At 44.1% G+C, this 22,243-nt stretch overlaps 2 protein-coding genes and 1 non-coding gene across 6 annotated transcripts in view; 1 reads left to right on the top strand and 2 right to left on the bottom strand.

Moving 5' to 3' along the window:
- Nucleotides 1-248: 248 nt before the first annotated feature.
- On the bottom strand, nucleotides 249-8,398 carry MAGED2 (MAGE family member D2). 4 transcript variants are annotated; one of them, XM_042242102.1, is made up of 13 exons: nucleotides 8,269-8,398; nucleotides 6,765-6,838; nucleotides 5,920-6,393; nucleotides 5,024-5,332; nucleotides 4,840-4,903; nucleotides 4,499-4,578; nucleotides 3,866-3,960; nucleotides 3,086-3,165; nucleotides 2,950-2,992; nucleotides 2,553-2,615; nucleotides 1,340-1,454; nucleotides 566-972; nucleotides 249-383 (listed from the first exon to the last, which is right to left on the bottom strand). In XM_042242102.1, exons 2-12 carry the CDS (start codon nucleotides 6,807-6,809, stop codon nucleotides 574-576), a joined length of 1,767 nt encoding a protein of 588 aa, XP_042098036.1. In that variant the 5' UTR covers nucleotides 6,810-6,838; nucleotides 8,269-8,398; the 3' UTR covers nucleotides 249-383; nucleotides 566-573. The 4 variants fall into 4 exon arrangements, with proteins under 4 accessions (XP_042098036.1, XP_027819136.1, XP_027819137.1 ...); XM_027963335.2 differs by having other exon boundaries at nucleotides 8,336-8,398; XM_027963336.2 differs by lacking the exon at nucleotides 8,269-8,398 and adding an exon at nucleotides 6,959-7,765.
- Nucleotides 1,616-1,743, bottom strand: LOC114111837 (small nucleolar RNA SNORA11). The gene has a single exon (XR_003587575.1). It is a non-coding gene; the product is annotated as a small nucleolar RNA SNORA11 (small nucleolar RNA).
- A 9,166-nt stretch (nucleotides 8,399-17,564) lies between the features above and the next one.
- The window catches only part of ITIH6 (inter-alpha-trypsin inhibitor heavy chain family member 6), a 32,326-nt gene continuing 27,647 nt past the window's right edge, over nucleotides 17,565-22,243 (top strand). The window contains 3 exon segments of the mRNA XM_042242314.1: nucleotides 17,565-17,666; nucleotides 19,977-20,059; nucleotides 20,061-20,144. Of these exon segments, the coding sequence (XP_042098248.1) occupies nucleotides 17,565-17,666; nucleotides 19,977-20,059; nucleotides 20,061-20,144 (269 nt within the window).

The raw sequence follows: 22,243 nt of genomic DNA, 5'->3' as shown, positions 1-22,243 counted from the left end.
TTTGCCCATATCAGAGCTTCTAAGTATGCCCTCTATGCCTACAATCTCCATGACTCCCACACCACTGCAACCCTGCCTGCTCTATAGGATAGTGATGGGGCCCAACCTATCCCAGGAAACATGCTAATTTTGCTCCACTGAATTCAGCAATGTCACCTCAAGCTAAGCACAGACTGAGGTGGAAACTTTCCCAGTTCATTTTAAAATATGATACAAAACGTGACAGCCCACCAAAAAAGGCAATAAACTCAGAAATGGCAAATAGATTTAATGTAGAGTGTCAACTTCAATTGATTGATAGTGGCTGCCTAGAGCGCTGTGCTGAATAGGTTTCTGAGGATGCACCCTGGCTCGAAGACAAAGATTGCTGGGATTAGGAATATCTGAAAACACAAGTAAAAGAAAATAAAAAAGTCAATTATATCCACCAATAGGAAGGAATAAAATGTCAAAAGTAGTGTTTTCTCACACTCTCCATGATCCTCCAACCCTGGCCTTCCTGTAACCACCCAGCTCTTTATCCCACCCCCATGAGCCCTGGCTTTCCCCAAATATAAGTAGATACCTGATATCTCACTTGTAGGAGAAACCACAGGCACCAGAACTGCCACTGGCGCTGGCACCAGCTCCACCAAGGCCTGCGAAGAGCCCAAACGTGAGAGTGGCTGTCAGGCTGGTGCTGGCACCAAAGTTGCCACCAGTGCTGGCACCAGCACTGGCACCACCACTCTCCTGGGCTTTGGCTTTAGCTTCAGCTCCCGCCTGGATACGGGCCTTGGCCCAGGGTCCAATATCAGCTTCATCCCAGTTGCAGGGCCCAGCAGCATTCTCAGAGCCGAGCCCAATGCCCATCTGAGCTCTAATCTCAGCCCTTGCCTTGGCTTCAGCTGCAGCCTCAGCTGCAGCCTTCATATCTGCTTCCATTGCCTCTCGGTACTGAGCTGCCCATTCCTTAGGGTCCTTCTTTTGTACCTACGACAGGAAGAACAATCATCTGAAGGATCCAAATCTGAGCACCAAGTGCCTACTCTATGCAAATTATAATACCATAAATACTACTAGTAGCTATGCACCTAATATTCCAGCTCTGCTTTGACACTTACTATCTCTGTGACCTTGGACATGACACCTAACAACCTCTGAGCCTGAGTTTTCTCATTTACAATAAGGCAATGACATGTCAGTTGTAAGTATTAAATGATTCAAATAAAGTGTTTGCACATTAATACAGGCTTCAGAATGTTCATGCATGAGCTGCAGGCTGTTCTGCACACAGCCTACCCCAGACAGTGGCACCCCATGCTCTTGGTATGCCAAGCTTGGGCAGTTCTCCAATTACCTTGCAGGCAAACTTGAGGACTTTCATTTTGCTGGTTTCATAATAAGAGCGCAGGCCCCAGAAGAACTCATATTCAGGGGGATTGCTATTAGGGACTCTGACATAGTCCAGGTACCTTGAAAAGAGAGGGTCAAAGCCTTTATGTCTATAAGACCACTAATGGCCCATTCATGCATTTAGGTGGCAAACTCCCCCACTGACTACTGCAGCTTTTCTTCCAATCTTCAGCCCTATCTCACTGACCCTACCCAGCAGCCATGTGGAGGTACAAGGGGCCTGTATAGAGTATTTCTTCATAGGAAGGCCACAAGTTGTGTGCCCCTGTCACAATAACCCAGATTCCTGTTGGGTGTATTGCAAATAGAGAAGCCAATTCTTTAGGCCCCCTGCTCTGAGCACACCCCACCAACGGGCTCATCCATCGCCTGGCTGAACCCTGGTACAGTCCATCCTAGGAAATGACTGTATGGGACAAAACAGTCAACCAAGAGCAGTGGATTCAACGCATACTCTCGACCATTTGTGTGTGAGCATTCAGGCATGTGTGCTGGTGCACCTGCGTGAGTGTACACATGTTCTCCAAGGACCAACAACAGGGTGGGCCCTGGTCAGAAAAGTCAGGAGGACTAGGCTTCAGATCCAAATGGGTCCTTTACCAGCCAGGGCCAGGTTCAGACCTACTCTCTGAGCACCAGGCTCCTCAACTGATACCGGGGTTGGGTTGATGGCAGCTATTCTGCAGAGTAGTTATGAAAATGAAATGAGATGTTCAAGTCAAGACTCCAGGACAGTACCTGGTTGCCTAAAGCTACCATTCTATGGCATTTCTTTATGGAAATAAATTTCTATGAAGCCCTAGCTAGCATAGTAAAAAGAACCAAGGTACTGAAGTCAGGATTTCAATACAACTCTTCTGTCTGTTGCCTGTATAACCCTGAGCAAATTACTTCACCTCTCAGTTTCAGTTTCCTCACACATACAATACTGGTGATGACAATCCTTCCCCCGAAGAACTGCTCCAAAGGCATATATGAGAGCACAGGTAGGTCAGTAAACGTGTACTCATGTTCTCTGCCACTATCTCAGGAAAAAGCTACCACTTGCATATGCACTTATATAACATGCACAAGCACATGCACATGCACCATAGCTTTATCACTCATTTTGAAGACAGGCAAAATGCATGGAACACAGCAACACCATACAGACTTACTTCTGCTTCACAAACTCATCAGTAATGAGCTTCTTCACATCTCCAAAAAGTGAATGATGTATCCTGACAGTAGAGAATGATAAAATAATTACATACATACATAACTACATACATAGATAAATATAACTAGGGCTACAGCACTTCCCAGATATGGACAGAGACATTTCCCACAGGGAAAAGAAGCTTCCAGCATAGATGGAAGCTCCATAGAAACCCAAGAGTCAGTGACATAGAGCAGAGTTCAGGACCATTTCCCCATCCACCTAGGTCAGAACCCTGAACCCAATCCAGCACCCCCACCCACCCCACCAGACCACCAGGCTGATGCAATCCTGGGACCATCCTCTCTTGCCAAAGGACAACATGGACAGCAAGTGCTGACAGAGCCCAATCATACCCAGGGCGCAGCCCCAACTTGCGCAGCACCTCCCAGATGACAGCTGCAAGGGGAGGAAAAAGGAAACAGGGATAGAAAATGAACATGTGCAATTCTGACCACAACCCCCCATCCAGCTGTCAATCCAGCCACTCACCCTCACTGGATCGATTTCCATTCATGAAGATGATGCTAAGAAGCACCATGAGGAGACCGAGCTTTGGTGAGTCCTTGGTCCTAGGAGAATAATGGGAGAGAGAGAAGGTTTACATCCAACAGTCATCTGCAAAAAAAAACACATATCAGCCAGCTCACTAGGCTAGCTTCTCCCAGATTCTTCAGATATGGGAGAATTCTGCCCCATCTATGCTTCAAGCTCTATGTGATCCTGGGTAAGGCACTTAAGATTTTGAGCCTAGTCTCCTATTCATAAAATGGGAAAAACACATCCTTCTCTTCCTGTGTTGCTGAGAGAATAGAAGAATGGTAAGATCTGGGCACCCAGTCAATTGTGAGTCCCTTCTTGCTCCCCCAGACCCATCAGTTCCAAGAAAATTCTAGGCATAGCCCCAAATGATGCCCCTGCCCATCGAGCATCATGATCCACTCATACCAGGAAGCCCTCCTGTGAGAACTATTCTGCCAAGGCCAATATGAAGAGACAAGGAATGACAAGTCTGTTTTCTTGGGAAGCTTCTGGAAAACCAGAAAATATTACAGTAAGAATGCACTACCCGAGGCTCCTACACCCTACAGACAATCATAATCAGGTACCACTCCTGTGTGCAGGGCTCCAACTACCTAAGGGTGATAGAAAAGAGGTCTGGGGCTCTGTCCTTCCTATTTCTTAAGGGGGTATAGGGAGAAGATAGGGATGAACTAGTACCATGAACAAAAGCAGATGCCTCCCTCCCATCCCAGCCCTATCCCAGCTTACGTTCCCAGTATGCCTGCATCAGTGGGCTCTAAGGTGCTGAGAAGAATGTACAAGTGATCATTCTTATCAATCTCCTTTAATTGGATCCCAAAAACCTGTGGATGGGGACAACAGTGTGAGACCACAGAATTCAGCTTCCTTGGCATCCCATAGCTCCCCACGTACTCAGGAGTCTGTCTCTCTGTGTGTGTATGCTTGTATGTGTGTGTATGTGTGTGTGCATGTGAAATCAGTGAGATAATGCACATAAAACACTTAGCTGAGTGGCCAGCACACAGCATACAGACAACAAATGCATTACTGTTATTGTCATCTTTGTGATTAGTGGAATCCAGGGAGCCAGAGAGTGGGGAAAGAAATTGAGAAGTGAGTATCTGAAGTACATTACAAGACTGTCCAGCAGTGGACAAAAGCCAAGACTAAGCTGGGTAGCTTGGGTTCTAGCTGTGATTTTACCATGGACTTGCTGTGTGACCTCAAGGTAGTCTATGCCCCTTGCTAGGCCACTGTCTTCCCATCTGCACAGTGACGGGGCTGGATTAGTTTCTGTGGTGCCCCCCAGAAGAGACATGTACACCTTTGTTTGATTCAAGGTTTCCCCAATGCACCCATCCCCCAGGTCTGCCCCTTCACCTTCTCCAAGGAATAGCCTGCTCGTTCAATGATTTCAGGGTACACATCAGTGTATTCTTTGATGATGTCCTTCAGCATGTCTGCAAGGGGAGAGTGTTGCGAGCACCTGGGCTGAAGTGAAGCCAAGTGGCCCCCATACCCAAACTATAGACCCTTTACCAACCCTGCTGTGGGTGGCACAAACAGGTTCTGAGCTAGTGAACAGAGATGCTACTACTGCCAAATTAGAACTTTGAGAGGGCATAAGTGGAAGCAGGAGAGCAAGAAATGCCCTCAGCATATGGGGGAGAGGGCAATTGGAGGGCAGAGCTGGAGGAAGGAAGGGGTTAGTAGGACTCTACCTGAGCGTTTGATGGGAATCTTCGTCTGGTCTTTAACCAACAGGTACTTCACCAAATCGTTTGCCTGGGAGAAGTGGAAAAGATGGAAAGATCAAAATATGTTTGCAAAAAACTTGACACAATGGCAGAGAAAAAGGTAGGCAAAGCAGAGAATAATGCAGAGTGGAGAGGACAAGGTTCTTACCCTCCCTTGCAAAAGGGCTACATCCCGGGGTGGTGGTGCTTCAGGCTCTTGGGATGACTGGAGCTTGGCAGCTCTGCGACGAGCCTTGCCCCTACGGGCCTTGGGTGATCTCAGAGAAAGCAAAGCTCTCCGGGCCCAAGCAGCCAACCGAGTCCTTGATGCCCTGCGGGCCCAAAATGCTATGGGGCCCCTTGAAGCCCTGCGGGCCATTGAAGCCATTAGGGCCTTTGAGATCCTTCGGCCACCTGTGGTTCCAGAAGCCTGACTCTGATCACTGCTGCCATCCTCTTCCCCATTCAGATGCTTCACCTGCATCAACAGAGAGCAAACACAACATTGCCAGATGAAACAGATGGTCTTTTTTCCTTCATAGAAGTCCCCTCTAATCCCACCCTTGCAGTAACAGCCTGACTCACTAGATATTGGCCATGTTGAGTCTTGGATTCACCTTTCACTGGTTTCCAAGTAGGAGTTTCATCTTCCCACCAGGACAGGAGCAACCCAAATGTAAAGCTTGAGGCTTCTCCTCTTCCTGTGTCCACCACTGATTCTGTTTATATCACCCTGGACAAGTCACTCCACCTCACTGGGACTCAACTTCCTTCTCTACAAAACTAGATCACTTTCAGGATTTAATGAGATAACCTGTGTGAATATGCCTAGTTCAAGCCCTTGACATATGGTAAGCTACTATGTAAACATAAACTGCATTTTGTTTTGATTTCGGCTATGTGTATTCCTATCTCATGTCCAGTCTATGAGCTTTCTGAAGACAGGAATTATAACAAATTCCTCTTTGTGTCTACCCACAGCTATTATGAGGAGAGGAAACAAACCTTCTAAAGGTTTACAAAACCATGAACCAACTGAGAGAAGTAGAAGAGCAAAGATCTTACCTTTCGGGCTTTCTTGGCCTTGATCTTGGGCCGGGTATCCTGATTCTCCTGAGCCTGACCAGCTGCACCCTCAGGCTCAGGTTCATCTGCCAGAGCCTGAGAGGCAGTAGACTCAGTCTCCAGGGTCTTTGTATTGACCTTTGTATCAGCCACAGAGCTGACCTTTTTGGTCTCAGTAGCAGACACTGTCACAGCCTGAGGGTCAGTATGCTGCATGTTGGTGTCAGCTGCCAGACTCTTCTTTTTGGCTGCTAGAAACTGGGTATCGGTCAGCTTAGTGGTAGGTGAAGCCTGAGTGGCAGATACCTCCTGAGCCGCAGTGGTCTTTGAGACTCCTGCAGCATCTGAGATCTTCGTGGCCTTTGAGACCTCTGGTGTCTTTGAGGCCTGTGGTGTCTCTGAGGCCTCCAAGTTCTGGGTCACTGTCAGTATGGTCTGCATCTTCAAGCCAGGGTCCTCTTCTGAAGCTTCAGCCTGCAAGATGAAGCAGGGAAGCTCACAAACTTTCTCCCCACCCCCAGCTAAGCAAATGGCTCCATTATTCCAGGGCCTCACTTCTCTTACTTATACTAACTCCTATTTGTGGTCTTAGCAGCAGCAGCAGCAGCTGACCACCTCTGCCCACTCCTGAGCAGAAGAGGGGTGGGCCCACTCTCCCTCTAGCTTAGCTTCCTCCCTCCTTCCTTCTCTCCTCCCTCCTTCTACTTGGGGGAGGGGGGGCAGCACCCAAGCAAGGAGGTAGGTGGAGAAGGATTAGGATGGGAGGGGAGGTGCCAAGGGATTGGGGGCAGTAACAAGAGCTGGAGAGCAAAAGCAGCTAGGGAGAGGGCAGAAGAAGGTCTTACCTGGAAGCAGGTTGGACCCGTACCACTCTCGCTTGTGTCAGACATGTCTCAAGTCGGCCTGGCAAGAGCTGAGCCTGAAGGGGAGAAAGCCTGGGTCAAGAGGCAAACCCACTGAACGTCTTCTCTCCCGCTCTGCCTGGAGGCTGATCCCCATCCAATCTCAAACCCTCCCAACGCACCCCCTCCCGCCCCACCCAAAGACTTCGTTCTCAAATTCAGTATTCCAGAACGTCTAGGTCTCAATTCTCTGCAGCCGCACCCTCCCCTTCTCCAGGAAGATGTGCCAGCGCGGCAGCCCTGAGGACCCCGCCCCCTTTCCCAGTGCACCCCCCCACCAGCCGCAAGTCGACAATGCGCATGCGCATCCGTTCCAGGGCCCATCTCAGCCCCACCCGCTTTCCCAGCAGAAGCCCTTTCTTTGATGTCCACCCTGCACATGCGCACTCAGCAGCTGGTATCTCTCCAAGCTGGCCCTTCTCTACACGCCCCTTTCTAGCGATCCATAGTGCGCATGCGTAATAGTCGAGGACTCAGTCCAACACCTTTTTCCAACACGCCCCTCTCCAAGTTCATAGTATCATTCGGTCCCGCCCCCTCCCCAACAGACCTCACTCTCAAATTGTCGCAGTGTCCGTTAGTCCTGACTCCTCCCCTACTGAATACACCCCAAGTCCAGAACACCGCCTGGTCCCGCCCTTTTTCATAATACGCTCCCCTTCCAAACAGGGCCCAAGTGCATCTTGGTTCTTCCCCGTCCCTAATACACCCCCTCCTCAAATCAGTACTGAGCTAGTGATTCCATCTTTAGGCCCAGCCAAACAGGGTCCGGTCCCCTCCCTTCCTGACTGGATGGATCCGGTATGATCCGGTCCTTTAGAGCAGGATTTCTGCAGATCCCAGAGGGTGGGGCAGATCCCTCCCGGGCTCAGATTCAGGGCTGCTCACCTCGTCCTTCTACAATTCCTGAGTGCGTCCACTCCCTCTGAGCCCCTCATAAACTCAGAGACTTCCCTCTCCGCTCCAGGCCGGAAGTGGCCCCGCCCCTTTCCGCCTCCCTAGGGGGGCCTCGGTCTGCCCTTCCCCCGCTCCCTACTCCTCATTCCTTATCCCCCACTTCGTACCAGTCCGTATTCCCTCTGTCTTGATCCCAGCTCCTAGTTCTCCATTGACTTTCTTATTTACCCGACAGGATTTCTTATTTCCATTCCTCACATCCTCCTCCTTCATGTTACTATTGCACTCCCTCCCCTAGCATTCCTTAACCATTCTCTACACTCCCCTATTTTCTTTTCTGGATTTCCAGTTCCCCTCAGCATTCCCCTTCCCCCTCATATTCCCCATTCACCGTTCAACACGCCCAGTTCCCAGTTTTTCTCCCCTCCCTTCCTCAACTACTCTCTGCTCTCTAGTCCATAAACCTACTACTCTCTTGGTCGTCTTCGTTGCCTACATCTCACTCCGAGTAACCTCCCCTAACTGCAGTGGTGCGGTAAAAATTGCCCACCTGCCTGGCTCTATGTTCGAGAGGACTGGAACTACTGACTGGAAACCTCAATCTCAACGTCCCTCACCTTGTCCTCCAGCGAGTCCGGAATTTGTCTTCCGTCTCTTAGTCCCTCTGGAAGTCAGCGTCCTGGACTAGAGCTGCAGACAGCCCAGCCCAGCCCCTTTCCGCAGCCCCCTGCCACCCCCCTTCTCCTTCCTCGGGGGGTGGGGCAATGGGGCCCAGCTCAGGGCTGTCTGACGCCAAAGCCCGTGTTTATGCCACTGTACCAGGCTCGGTCTGAAGCCATTCCAAACCAAAACCACCGCCTCAAAGCGATTCATTCATTGAATATATTTATTTTTATATCTTTATTTTTGCTTATTGCAAAAGTAATGTGTTGTAGTTGTGAAATTTCAAATAATACAGAAATTTGTAACACACTTAGCTCATGCCCCAGAAATAGCCACTATTAATATTTTGATATACATTCTTCCAGATTTGTTTCAATTCATATACTAATTATTTGAGTTTTCTCCCCATAAATGGTACACTATATCTGTTATTCTGTGACCTGGGTTTTTTTTTTTCCCAGTTGTATATTCTTTAGAATTAAGCTGTTTACAGCTTTCCATAGTGTACATTTTTCTTAACTGCTGCATAATCTTTTCTGTATAAATGTCCCATAATGTATTTAACCAGTCCAGGGGTACATAGACATTTAGATTGTTTCCATTTTTTATTTACTGTTACAAGCAGAGCTGACTCCATTTTAATACACAAACTTGCTAACTTACTCTAAAAAGATACACAGAATAACATTTCCACAAGCAATGTCTCTTGCACATTTGTGTGCTGCATATATTACAAATATCTTTCATGTTATTTATAATATTCTTAGCTGTACAAAAAGGTTTAATTATTATGTAGTGAAATGTATCAGGTTTTCCTTTATCGTGACTGGATTCTGCTTCATGCTTACAGATGCTTTATAGACTTCTATTGTATAATAATCAGTTTTTTCCAGTTTTATGGCTCTATTATTTACATTTAAAAGTTTGATCACTCCAACATTTGTATAAGGATTATTTTCCAAAACAACAAAAAAAAGTAGCTTCTTCTCTACACCATGTGCAAAGTCATCCATCTTTTCCCCAACTGATTTGAAATGGTACTTTTACCATATAACAGATTCATATAAAGAATCTATTCAGGAGAACAGAATAAGATGTATAAAAAATGGAAAGACAACATAATTATTAATTGCAGATTATATGAATGCAGAGCCAGACAACCTGAGAGCATCAATTGATATTATTAGAAACCATAATAAAATTCAACATAGTGGTCAGTTATAGAATTAATATTCAATACTTTTCCTACATTCAAAAATAATTTAAAATGGTTATGCCTTCTGCTTTATGAAGTCACCCTTTCCTCATTTAAGCAAATGAAATGTGAATCCCTATGTTCTGTGAACAATTCAACATATGTATACACATACACACACTTTATAGATATTCACAGTGGGTTTCTATTCTTCTGATTTTTTTCTCTAAATTGTTGCTTCCTCCAAGTTTGTGACATCAGCCCACCACTTTCCTGTCTCCTAGATTCTCTCCCCCAGCTACAGGGCTTTATTTCGCACTAGACACAGCCCTTCCATTCTTCCAGTTCCAGTACTCTAAATCCCCATCCCTTTCAAATAACAGCAAGCCTTGAATGCCAGGGTAAGGACTTTGTTCTTGATCTTGAGAACACCAAGAGGTTATTGAAGGGTTCTGGGCTTGGATATAGCATAGATTTGTTTTAAAGAAAGAACACCATTCTAGTTGCCTAACCCTTTAGGAGTATGAATTAGATGTCTTCCTGGAAAAATGGAGAGTAGTCATCCAGGTAAGCAGTGACTGTGGTTAGGCCTAGAGTGGTAGCAGCTGAGGTGGTGAGAAATGGCTGAATTCAGAGATATTAAATTAAAAATGACAAGACCTTATGAATAATTGGATGTAGGAAAATAAGTGAGGAGGAGGGAAGTGTCAAAGGGAACGCTTGCGAATCTAATTTGAGAGATCAAATGTGTAGAAGGTGGAGGGGACCATTGATTTTGAGGTACTTGGCACAACAGCCAAGTGGAAATGACCCACAGGCAGTTGAATATACATATCTGAAGCTCATAAACGAGGTCTGAACTGAGGTTACAGATCTATAACATGAACAGTTCTTTAATCCATGGGAAAGAGCAAGAGCACCTGGAAAGAATGAAAACCTTAAGAAGAGAAGGAGGCCAGGGAAGAGCCCTGGAGGACAGCAGTGACCTCAGCATATGCAAAGGAAGAGGAGCCCAGGAGAGAGACAGATAAGTAATGACAAAGGAGATTGAAAAGCAGGAGAAAGTAATGTCACAAAAGCAAGGGAAGAGAATATTTCAAAGGGAGGGAGGGGTCAATAGCATTGAATGCTACCCAGAGGTCAAGAAAAGGCCTGAAAAAATGGTTAGGGCTTGTAACAGTCAGGTAGTGGTCTGGTCTCTGGTGACCTTGGAGGGGATAGTTACAGTACAGACACTTGTGGCATAGATTGCTAATTATTTACCCCAATATACATTCTCCTTTCCTTCCCTAGTGATAGAACATCTGATTTTTACCTGGGCACAGCGTGTCTTCTGGAATAAAGGCTGTGAGGACAAAGGTCATCATCCTAAGGATAGTGGAGGAGTAAACTAAAAAGAATCAGGACCTCTAACAATTTCAAATCACCAACATCCGCTGGATTATGGAAAAGCAAGAGAGTTCCAGAAAACATCTATTTCTGCTTTATTGACTATGCCAAAGCCTTTGACTGTGTGGATCACAACAAACTGTGGAAAATTCTGAGAGAGATGGGAATACCAGACCACCTAACCTGCCTCTTGAGAAACCTATATGCAGATCAGGAAGCAACAGTTAGAACTGGACATGGAACAACAGACTGGTTCCAAATAGGAAAAGGAGTATGTCAAGGCTGTATATTGTCACCCTGCTTATTTAACGTATATGCAGAGTACATCATGAGAAATGCTGGGCTGGAAGAAGCACAAGCTGGAATCAAGATTGCTGGGAGAAATATCAATAACCTCAGATAGGCAGATGACACCACCCTTATGGCAGAAAGTGAAGAGGAACTAAAGAGCCTCTTGATGAAAGTGAAACAGGAGAGTGAAGAAGTTGGCTTAAAGCTCAACATTCAGAAAACGAAGATCATGGCATCCGGTCCCATCACTTCATGGGAAATAGATGGGGAAACAGCACAAACAGTGTCAGACTTTATTTTTTGGGGTTCCAAAATCACTTCAGATGGTGACTGCAGCCATGAAATTAAAAGACGCTTACTCCTTGGAAGGAAAGTTATGACCAACCTAGATAGCATATTGAAAAGCAGAGACATTACTTTGCCAACAAAGGTCCGTCTAGTCAAGGCTATTGTTTTTCCAGTGGTCATGTATGGATGTGAAAGTTGGACTGTGAAGAATTGATGCTTTTGAACTGTGGTGTTGGATAAAACTCTTGAGAGTCCCTTGGACTGCAAAGAGATCCAACCAGTCCATTCTAAAGGAGACAAGTCCTGGGTGTTCATTGGAAGGACTGAAGCTAAAGCTGAAACTCCAATACTTTGTAGTGAGTTGAAATGTGAATTACAGTTGAATTACAGGTGAAGTATTCCTGACAGTGTGTATAAACTACTTTTTAAAGAAATGTCTGACTCTGATTCTGAGCCTCTCCCAAAATATAGCCCTGACTAGTTTTCCAGCCTTTTTCTTGCTATTTTTTTGAGTGCTGCCTATATTCCAAACACTTCTCTATCACCAAACATGTCCTGCCTTCTCTTAGGTAGGAGCCTTTGTTCATACAATTTCTCCCCATGGAATGCCCTCTGTTACATCTACCTTCTGTTATACCTCCATCATTTTAAATTTCACAGCATTTTAAGTCCTGGTTGTGGCCTTTAGGATCCTGGAGTAACTTTAAAAGAATATAAAGTCAGACTCTTAGCAGTTATTGGACTCAAGGAACTCAGCTGAAGTCTCAGTCCATGTGCATTGGAGAGGCATTCCCCAAAATTTTCAAAGTCAAACTTCCCCAGTTCCCTGTTAATATCACCACCTTCCTAGAAAAATACCATAGCCACCCTTATCTTATGATCTGGGGGTCAAAGGACAGGATGAAACTTTATTAGGAGAGAACAAAACAAATTCACTTGCATCTTCACCATTTGACTAGAGAGATTTCCCACCATCTTCTCTCCTTGTGAACTTTTGAAATCTTTTGATCTTCAGCATCTGCTCAGAAACTCTGAACAAACCTAGGTCACTGGGTCCCAGATGGGTTTCCAGCATTCACGGATCAGCAGGCAAATACCTGCAATCACATAGATCCTACATATTTACTTGGAACAAAGATGAAAAGCTGAGTTATCACCAGGTAGCTTTGTTCAGGAGATAAGGAAAGGCAAGCTAAAGACTGCTTAATACAGAATGTCAAAGAATGAAACTGCCAAATACTGGAGCAGTCAAGGTTTCAGACCCCTAAAGTTTACGTGGAAAGCCCAGAATATCCTCACCACCAGTCCTCTCCTAACACATTTCCCTTCCCCAAAACTATATAAAATCAGTACCTCTGAATGTTGGAAAATTCTCAAAGCTGGGAGCAAGTGGCAAAGATTTCCTTCCAAGGCTACCTACTACTTCTTTAGTCATCTAAGTTGTACAGCACAGCATAGCAATCAAGTTAATATTGACCATCAGACTTTCTTGCTCTTCACATTTCCTAAGCTGTTCGCATCACTGGGACAGGCTTCCTAACCAACCCTTCTCCTGGACCCCAATCCATATCTCTGTTGGACTCTTTCTGTTCCCAACACACAGAGAGAGCAGCTACCCTCCTTTCCATTTCCAGGCTCATGTGCCCTCTCCTTTGAGCTGCTAGTGAACTCTCATTGTTTTCTCCCTTTTATGTACAGGGCAATTTAATTCAATTTGTATCACTTTAAGCCCTGAGAGCTATTGTTTCCACAACCAAAATGACTACATTTTGTTAAACAAAAGGCAAATTTCCCTTAGACAAGGAAACTAGCTACCCACTTTTGGACTAACCCTTCTCCTCCTTTCTTTGCACACACCTGTGAGGCAGGTTCAAGCCTCACATGCAAACACTGAACGCCAACTATATATTAGGCACCTCTACAGAGGTGGCTTTTTCTCTTCAGGGGCTTACATTTCTACTGTATGAGCACTAGCCTCACTTTACAAAGGACAAATCGGGGGTAAGGGAGGTAACTTGCCCATGACAGATCAACTAGTGAATGGAAGAAAAAAAACCTGAACCCAGGTCATTGTGATGCCAAATACCAGAGACTTTACCACTATATGGGATATTAAGTCCCATAATATCCTTTCCAACCCTCTTCATGAACATATGCAAGGCACATTACAATATGATTTTCCTTTCCAGAGGGCAAGTCTAATTGGATATCCACATACCCTTTCTGATATTGTCATAAAGTATCATAGGATATATAATTATTTTGTTGTAAAATCATTATAAATTTTTAGGATCTTATTTTTATTAGAATAATGCACATACAAGGCAAAAATCAAACAGTATGGAAGAAGAATATGCTAAAAATGAATAGTTCCCTGCCTTGACCCTCCTCATCCCACCCCTTCAAAGCAAACTTTTAACAGTTCTTGCACTTAGTTCTGCTGGTGGTTGCCTTACAACTCTAGATAACACCTATATACTTTATCTTTTGGTTTATAAAATTCAGACAATATCCTATTGACTCCCAAGTATGACAATGAGGGCTTTGCTTATGTGCACTGCCTCACTTTTCCCTTGACTCCCATGCAATGTTTAACATTGATATTCCTCTTTTGTTCCTAGTTGACTTGGTAACTTGAAAAGACTATATACTTAAACTTTATTCCATTTATTTTTGACAGATAATTTTGACCACCCACTTTTTTTTTCTTTATTTTACTTTACAATACTGTATTGGTTTTGCCATACATTAACATGAATCTGCCACGGATGTACATGAATTCCCAATCCTGAACCCTCCTCCCACCTCCCTCCCCATACCATCTCTCTGGGTCATCCCAGTGCACCAGCCCCAAGCATCCTGTATCCTTTTTAAGACAAGGATATTAGAATTACCACCCTCCCTCTACCATTCAATGATCCACATTGTCAGTCTCATCTTTCCTTTGCATTGTCTAGGTTATTAACATTTACATTCTGTTCTGCATCCACATCCAGGTCTTCTCTGCTTTGTCCCCAGATTGACTATAAAACTTGAAAACCAATAAACAGCATCTACACTATCATGACTATTTTTCAAAACCAAGCTAAGTGGTGAGCCGGGAATACAGTTCCTTCTCTACAAGTCCAACATCACAATATCTGGGCATCTTAAAAGAGAATGTTTCTACTATTAAGTCCAGAAGGAGTCCCTCTCGTATTCCATCAGCTGCTTATAATCATGTTGCATTTCATTTAGCTTTGTAGTTAGCCCATGATTTTCTTGAACAGTTACACACACACACAAACACATACACATAAATTTTCTAATAGCCTTTCTTTTTTCTTTGAATTGTTTGCCTTTGTTGTATTCATTCTTTCAGCAAATATTTATTGAGTATCTACTATGTGCCAGGCACTGTTCTAGAATCTGAAGATACAGCAGTGAAATAGACAGACATCCTTGTCCCCATGGAGTAATATTCTAGTGAGGAAGAAAGAAAATAATCAGCTAAATAAGTGTAATATATAACAAGTTTAAGTTTGATTAGTGCCATGGAGAAAAAAAATCAGGGAAAAAAGGACAGGGAATGCCAGTGAGAGTGGGAGGTTATGGCAATTTTAAATAGGTTGGTCAGGGAAAGATTCACTGAAAAGGTAGCACATGAACAAAAACTTGCATGAAGTGAGAGAGCTAGCCAAGTGGATACTGGTGGAAAGAACATTCCAAATAGAAAGAACAGTCAATGCAAAGGCCCTAGAGCAGGACTGTGCCTAGCATTGCCTGCTGCTTGTCATTTTTTGAAGAATATAAAAGTCAGTGTTGCTAGACAGGTGGAGCAAGGCAAAGAGGGAAGTAACAGAAAATGAGGCCAGATAGGCAATGAGTGCTTACTCTTATAGCAACCCCCACCCCCACCCCTGGTCCATGAAAGGCACAGTGGGATCTACAGGAGGGTTTTGAGCAGAGATGGGAGAATATCTGACTTGAGTTTTTAAAGGTTCCCTCTGTTGTGCAGATATACTGGTGAAGTGGGTGGGGCAGGGGGTGGGGAATGACAAAATAGGAAACTTGAAGACCTGTAAGGAGGCTGTAACAGTAACTGCTTGGGTTGGATCCACTGTTTCCTGGGTTCATTTTTCTGGGGACCTATTCTGGAGATCCTTCTTCAACTTTGGAAAATTAACTTCTAATATGTTTTTGACAAATTGTCCTTGATTTTTTCTGTTCCCTCTGGCTAAAACTCCTGGTATTCAGATGCTGAACCTGCTGGATTAATCTTCATCTCTTAAACTTTCTCTTGTGCATTGTGTTTCTTTGTGTCTTTTTGCCCTAAATCCTGGGAAATTTTCTCAATTTTATTTCCCAGTCCTTCTGTTGCTTTTCTTTTAATTTCAGCAACTTATTTCCACTCCTGAGTCTTTCTTTTCTCTGATTGTTCCTGTTCTGTGGCATTTTGTTCTTGTTTTATTTCTGTTTTATCCTCTTGAATTTTGCTGAAGATCATTTCTTTTATGAAATTCTCTTTTCTTTCAAAAATTTCCAAATTTCTCTGGGGTCAGTTGCTCCATTTGATTACTTCAGTCTTTTGCTTTCATACTGCAGGTTCCCTTAATTTGCCTGAGGACCCCTGGTTATCCATCCCAGTTAAGGGAAAAGGACTGGTAGCTAGTTATTATATAAGCAAGACTGTATTCTAGCTAGGGCTCTCTCCCATGAGGGAATTCTGACAGGAAACCTCTTGTGGACTTGGGAGAGGTGGCAATTAACAAGTCATGGATCACCCAAATACAAGAATGAGGAGGCTTTGTTCTGTGGTACCAAATGCCATAGTAGAAGTCTGAATGTTCCCTATGCAGTTTGTAAAATGTCATTAGAGATTTTGCCTGAAGGTAAGTGCTGGAGCTATATGTTTTCTATGTGAGTGGAAAGGGCAGAGAGATAGGGGTTCTGATTGATGCTGATGTCTTGTGTGCAAATCTTCAAGTAATTTTCTTTCTAGGCTCCACTTCTCACTCTTGCCCTCCACAATTCCTACAGACACAGTCCAGAGCACCTCTGGGTTCCCACAGACAGACTGATGCCAATCAATTCAGCATCTCCACACCCCTCCCCAACCTAGGTCTCTGGAAGGAGTTTCCCATACTTTTGAGCTCAATCAGGCCTCATCCCTCTCTAGTCCTAGAAGCTAATGTTCATTGAACACTTACTGTGTGTCAAGCATTCTGAAAGTACAACCTTAGTTAATCTTCATGACAACTTTATGAAGTAGGTGCTATTATTATTCTCATTATATAGGTAAGGAAACAGAGTACAGAGCAATTAATTAAGTTTCTCAATATTACACTGTCAGTAAGTGGCAGAATCAAGACAAACCCAGATGGTCTGAGTCCAGCAGTTCTATTTTGAACCATTATCTTATTTTCTCAGTCCTGCTCTAGACTGTCTGGGCCTCTGACTATTCTGCACATTGTAAGTTTCATGTTTATGAGAGTCTTAATTTTTATGGGACCATAAGTCCTTCCTGTCTCAAGGCTAAAATCTGTGTCAGAAAGGACCAGGACTGGGGCCTTGCCCCACCAACCCCTTTTTCATATCTGCTGTTGCTGCTGCTGCTAAGTCACGTCAGTCGTGTCTGACTCTGCTGCTACTTTTTAAAGATGATCTGTGCTAAGTGACCTTTCTCTGGCCTCAGTTATTGGGCTCCTGTGGATGTTTATAGGAAAGAAAACCCCACCCTGAGCCAACCCAGCAAACAGCCCCAGAACTCTAGTATGTTTAGTTTCCATTCATCTTACGGCTAGATGACGGGAATAAGGGAGACATGGAACTGGCCCCTCTCCAGGCAAGATGCCAGCCGCAGCTCTTGGACAATCCTGGCTTATGTGTATTCAATGCCACATTCAGAGCCTTCCTCACCCTCCAGGATAGTCCTTTCCTCTCAAGAGAAAGGATACCTGGAGACTTAAAAGAGCACAAGTTTGGAGATTGGGCTCAGACCTTCTGGACATGAACAACAGCACCAGGCCAGAGGCATCATCATGTCTAAGTGGAGATGCTTCATCCACATCAGCTTTTTGTTGACCGTTCTCCTGGAACTGATATACTAGGGTCCTTCTGGGCCCTCTTCATCAAGCACAAAGGTTGGTTCTGGGTTGATGGAACAGAGATCTTGGATTTGCAAGGAAATTAACTCCTTGAGGGCAAGAGGGGATGGTTATTTAGCCTGCTTTCTCAGTCCTAGGAATCTAAGGCCAGAGGGAAGAGTTAACTATTTTCTGAGCACATGTCAGTTGCTGCACCGGGGATTTTAGAGTTATTATTTAAATGAGTCCTTACAGCTTCCCTGTGAGCTAATTTCTACTATTATCCCTGTCACATAGAGAGGAAACTGAGGCTCAGTTTCTGAGATTAAGTACAGGAAGTGGTAAAACCTGAATTTGATTCTAGGTCCATCTGGTCACAAATGCCCTCACTTCCCACTGCCCCACATTGAGAATGAACTAGATATGTGGGTAGATGGAGGGATCATAGCTTCAGAAAAGGTGAGGAAGGAGATTGATATGTTACTTGCTGTGTAGCTTTGGGTGCTGGGCCCAGTTAACACATCCATACAATATGAACAAAAATATTATGTAGACCATACAGCCAAGATGAGGATTAAGTAAGATCATGGGTGCCAAATGCTTATCTTGCTTTCAGTGCCTGATTGCACTTATCAGGTGTAACTCTCTTTTTTTCTCTCTGTATCTTTTGGCCATGCCTTGCTACAGGCTTATTTGCAGATTGAACTTCTATGCAAAATGCCAGGCTAGATGAAGCACAAGCTGGAATCAAGATTGCTGGAGAAACATCAGCAACCTCAGATATGTAGATGACATCTTAATGGCAGAAAGTGAAGAGGAACAAAAGAACCTCCTGATGAAGGTATACAAGGAGAGTGAAAATGCTGGCTTAAAGTTCAACATTCAAAAAACTAAGATCATGCATCTGGCCCCATCATTTCATAGCAAATAGATGGGGGTGGGGAATGGAAACAGTGACAGACTTTATTTTCTTGGGCTCCAAAATCACTGTGGACAGCGACTGCAGCTATGATATTAAAAGATGCTTCCTCCTTGGAAGAAAAGTTATGACAAACCTAGACAGCATATTAAAAAGCAGAGACATCACTTTACCAATAAAAGTCCATCTAGTCAAAGCTATGGTTTTTCCAGTAATGTACAGATGTGAGAGTTGGACCATAAAGAAGACTGAGAATCAAAGAATTGATGCTTTCAAACTGTGGTGCTGAAGAAGACTTGAGATTCCCTTGGACAGCAAGGAGATGAAAAGAGTCAATCCTAAAGGAAATCAACCCTGAATGTTCATTAGAAGAACTGATGCTGAAGCTGAAGCTCCAATACTTTAGCCACCCGAGGTGAAGAGCTGACTCATTTGGAAAAGACACTGATGTTGGGAAAGATTGAGGGTAGGAGGAGAAGGGGGTGACAGAGGATGAGATGGTTGGATGATATCATCAACTCAATGGACATGAGTTTGAGCAATATCTGGGAGATAGTGAAGGACATGGAAGCCTGGTGTGCTGCAGTCCATTGAGTAGCAAAAATTCGGACACAACTGAGTGACTGAACAACAACAATGCAACATGCAGGATACTAGTTTTCTAACCAGGAATAGAACCTGCACCCCTGCAGTGGAAGCACAGAGTCTTAACTACTGGACAGCCAGGGAAGTACTCAGGTACAATTCTTTACACTTGAGTTACTATAAAGGGAACTGAGAAAGGAACTGTTAGTTTCTCAGTTGTGTCTGACTCTTTGCTACCCTGTAAACAGTAGCTTGCCAAGCTCCTCTGTCCATGGGATTTCCCAGACAAGAATTCTGAAATAGATTGCCATTTCCTTCTCCAGGGGATCTCCCCAAGCCAGGGATTGAGGGTCTTCTGCATTGCAGGCAGATTCTTTACCATCTGAGCCACCAGGGAAGGCTTTTAAAAAAGGGGAATAGGTATGGTGATATAGAGATAGACACATATATCACAGTGTCTTATATGGAGTAGAGCTCAAAGAATGACAGCCACTCTGTTATATTCTAAAGCCTTGCTACTCAAAGTAAAATTCACAGAGAAGGAGCATCAGCATCACATGGGAGTTTGTTACAAAGTCAAAATCTCAGTCTCCACCCTAGACTGGCTAAATCAGAATCTGCATTTTAAAAAGATACAAGAAATTCATGTGCACATTACAGTTGGAGAAGGACTTGTCCCTTGATTTGTGATCTTCTGTGAGTCTTCTGTTCTGAGACTTTGCAAAGCTCAGTCAAATATTAGGCAGATTCACAAAATGAATGAGAGAGTATGTTTTCTCTCTTCTCTGGGCCTCAGTTTCTAAACCTGTACTTTCAGGCTTGTCCAGGAGCCCTGGGCCAAGGATAGAGTCTACCTAACCCAGCTTCCTGTTTTCCCTCCACTGTTGATGAAAAGCTATTCCATGCATTTTATCATCATTTCCCACTATGCCCACAGCTTGGTCACCTCTGTTCATGCCCCATGCCAAGGCCCATGAAGCCATCTTGGACCTGGATCTGCCTCACTTTGCTTTTATCTCCAATCTTACCATGTAAATCTGCTTCCAAAATCACTGTTTTATTCATATGTGCAAACATTTATTCATTCTTTTGTTCATTCTTTCACCAAGCATAGTGATAAAGAGAATACACTCTCGAGTTTGAATCCTGGTTCTGCCAGCTATGGGACTCAGGACAAGTCATGTCATTTATCAGCATCTAATTTTACATATCTGTAAAATGGGGATAAGATTGAACCTACTTGTGAGGATTAAATGAACTAATATATGTGAAAATATATGCTAAAATTAGTGGCAGGCAGATAATATGTCCTTGATAATATTTGTTTGATTATTTTTTAACCAAACACTTCTTGAGGCTGACTTTGTGACTTAAACTGGGCTTAGTATTATGGAAAGAGGAAGATTAATTGCAGTGGTCCTGCTTCCAAAGAGTTCAAAATCTAACGGGGGAAATAAAAATGAAAACAGATAATTTTAATGAAGTATGCTGGGAAGAAAGAGAAGCAAGAATGTGAAATAGTAGGAATGGTGAGGCCAACCAGGAGACAATGGTCAGTTTCCCTGCCCCATACCAATGACAAAAATGACACCTAAACTGAGTTTTGAAGTATGAGCTGTCATCAGGAAAACAGGGTGAGGGCAGGGCTGGGGAATCCAGGCAAAAGGAGCACAGGAACAAATATTTCCTCATTAGGGGACTGGAAGGCCTTGAGTGTCACTGGAGTGTACGGCACAAGCAGTGGTAGAGAGTGGTCAAAAGTGAGACTGGAGAGGTAAGAAAGAACTATGTGGTAGAGGGCAGCTGAGTACCTGGCACTTACTTGATGGTCTCCAAACCATCTTATCTGTTTGCACATCCATTAGAAAAACTTGATCATGTACTTCCTAAGTATATATTATTTATTAATTTATATCATCTATAAATATACTACTCAGCAAATAGGTTTATCGTGAAGCAAACAAAAATATAAGGAGCTCGGAACAACAACCACATAAGAGCTGCTGAGCACTAGAGCAGTGCAGTGGGCTGAGATTTGAGAAACCTTAAGGAGGGAGAAACAACCTGGTGTATACATGTGGGGAGTAAGTAAACATAGAAGGTGCCACCTGATTTCAGCTTGTCTGACCTGGTAGATGACAGTGCCTTCTTTGAGATGGTAAATGTAAGAGGAGGGGCAAATAAGAAGAAGCTTACTGGGGCTTCACTGGCTTATAGAATACCTTAATATGAATTAGAAAATGGCTCCTGGCTTGTAACTCAGATTTAGCAGATGAGTGAGTTCAGCACGGGCAGAGATTTTGCCTTTGCTCAGATCCCTCATGAGAGGTGGGCTTTGTGCTATAAAGAATCTATAAGCCTCTATTAACAGCAGCCCTAGGGCTTGAGCTCTGTCATCAGGAACCTCCTGGCCTTGGTGGACAGATGGCACTCCCCTAAAGAGAGGAAAGGTTGGAGGAGGTAGGCAGTGTGCCCCTGCCTAGGGAGTTTATGGGAAAAGTGCTAAGGTATTAAAGAGGGCTTCCTGGAAGCATGATTTCCAAATAGGTAAGATTGGAAGGAACCAGGATCACTGTACATGGATAATTCAGGAAAATCAAAGGCAAAATGATGGCATGGGTTTGGCATATGAGGACTAACCAGGGAGGTTGCTGATCAAATGATGCAAGAGCTAAGCAGTCAGACAGAATGTGGAGTTTTCCTCTACTAGAAAAAAAAAAAAAATTCCAAAATAGTTTTTTTTTTTTAAATTAAGCAAAGTAGGCTGGAGGAAATGCTCTTGGACAGACTCCATAGAAAGTATGCTTGCTGGAGGCAGCACACACAAAGAGGTCCAAGTGTGCTGCTGCCTGACTAGCTCCACCCTACACCCCCACAATCCACCAGGAGACCTTAGGGCAATGCCAGCTCAGCCCACCCCCGCATGAGCCTAGCCACAGCAATAGTCTGTTTCAGCTGCCTAGAAACACTTCCTGCCTGAATGGTCTCTTCTGCAGGTTGCAAATGCTCCTCAAGTGTTCCTAGAAACTGCTGCTTTGGGCAAATAAGTTCATTCCATCCCAACCACTTCCTGGTATGTGTGCATTAGTTTATCCATTTGTAAAATAGAAACTGTTGTTCCTGCTTCTTA

Source organism: Ovis aries, chromosome X (genome assembly GCF_016772045.2).
Source record: "Ovis aries strain OAR_USU_Benz2616 breed Rambouillet chromosome X, ARS-UI_Ramb_v3.0, whole genome shotgun sequence".
NCBI classification, from domain to species: Eukaryota; Metazoa; Chordata; class Mammalia; order Artiodactyla; family Bovidae; genus Ovis; species Ovis aries.
Note: the sequence above shows the minus strand (reverse complement) of the source record. Positions and strands in the feature narration are given on the sequence as shown.

Coding starts and splice junctions, on each gene's coding strand:
- MAGED2 (XM_042242102.1), bottom strand. CDS start 6,809: ATGTCTGACACAAGCGAGAGTGGTACGGGTCCAACCTGCTTCCAG. Junction 5,333..5,919: donor AGGCCAAGAAAGCCCGAAAG/GTAAGATCTTTG, acceptor CTGTTGATGCAG/GTGAAGCATCTGAATGGGGA. Junction 3,166..3,865: donor GATGCAGGCATACTGGGAAC/GTAAGCTGGGAT, acceptor TTATTCTCCTAG/GACCAAGGACTCACCAAAGC.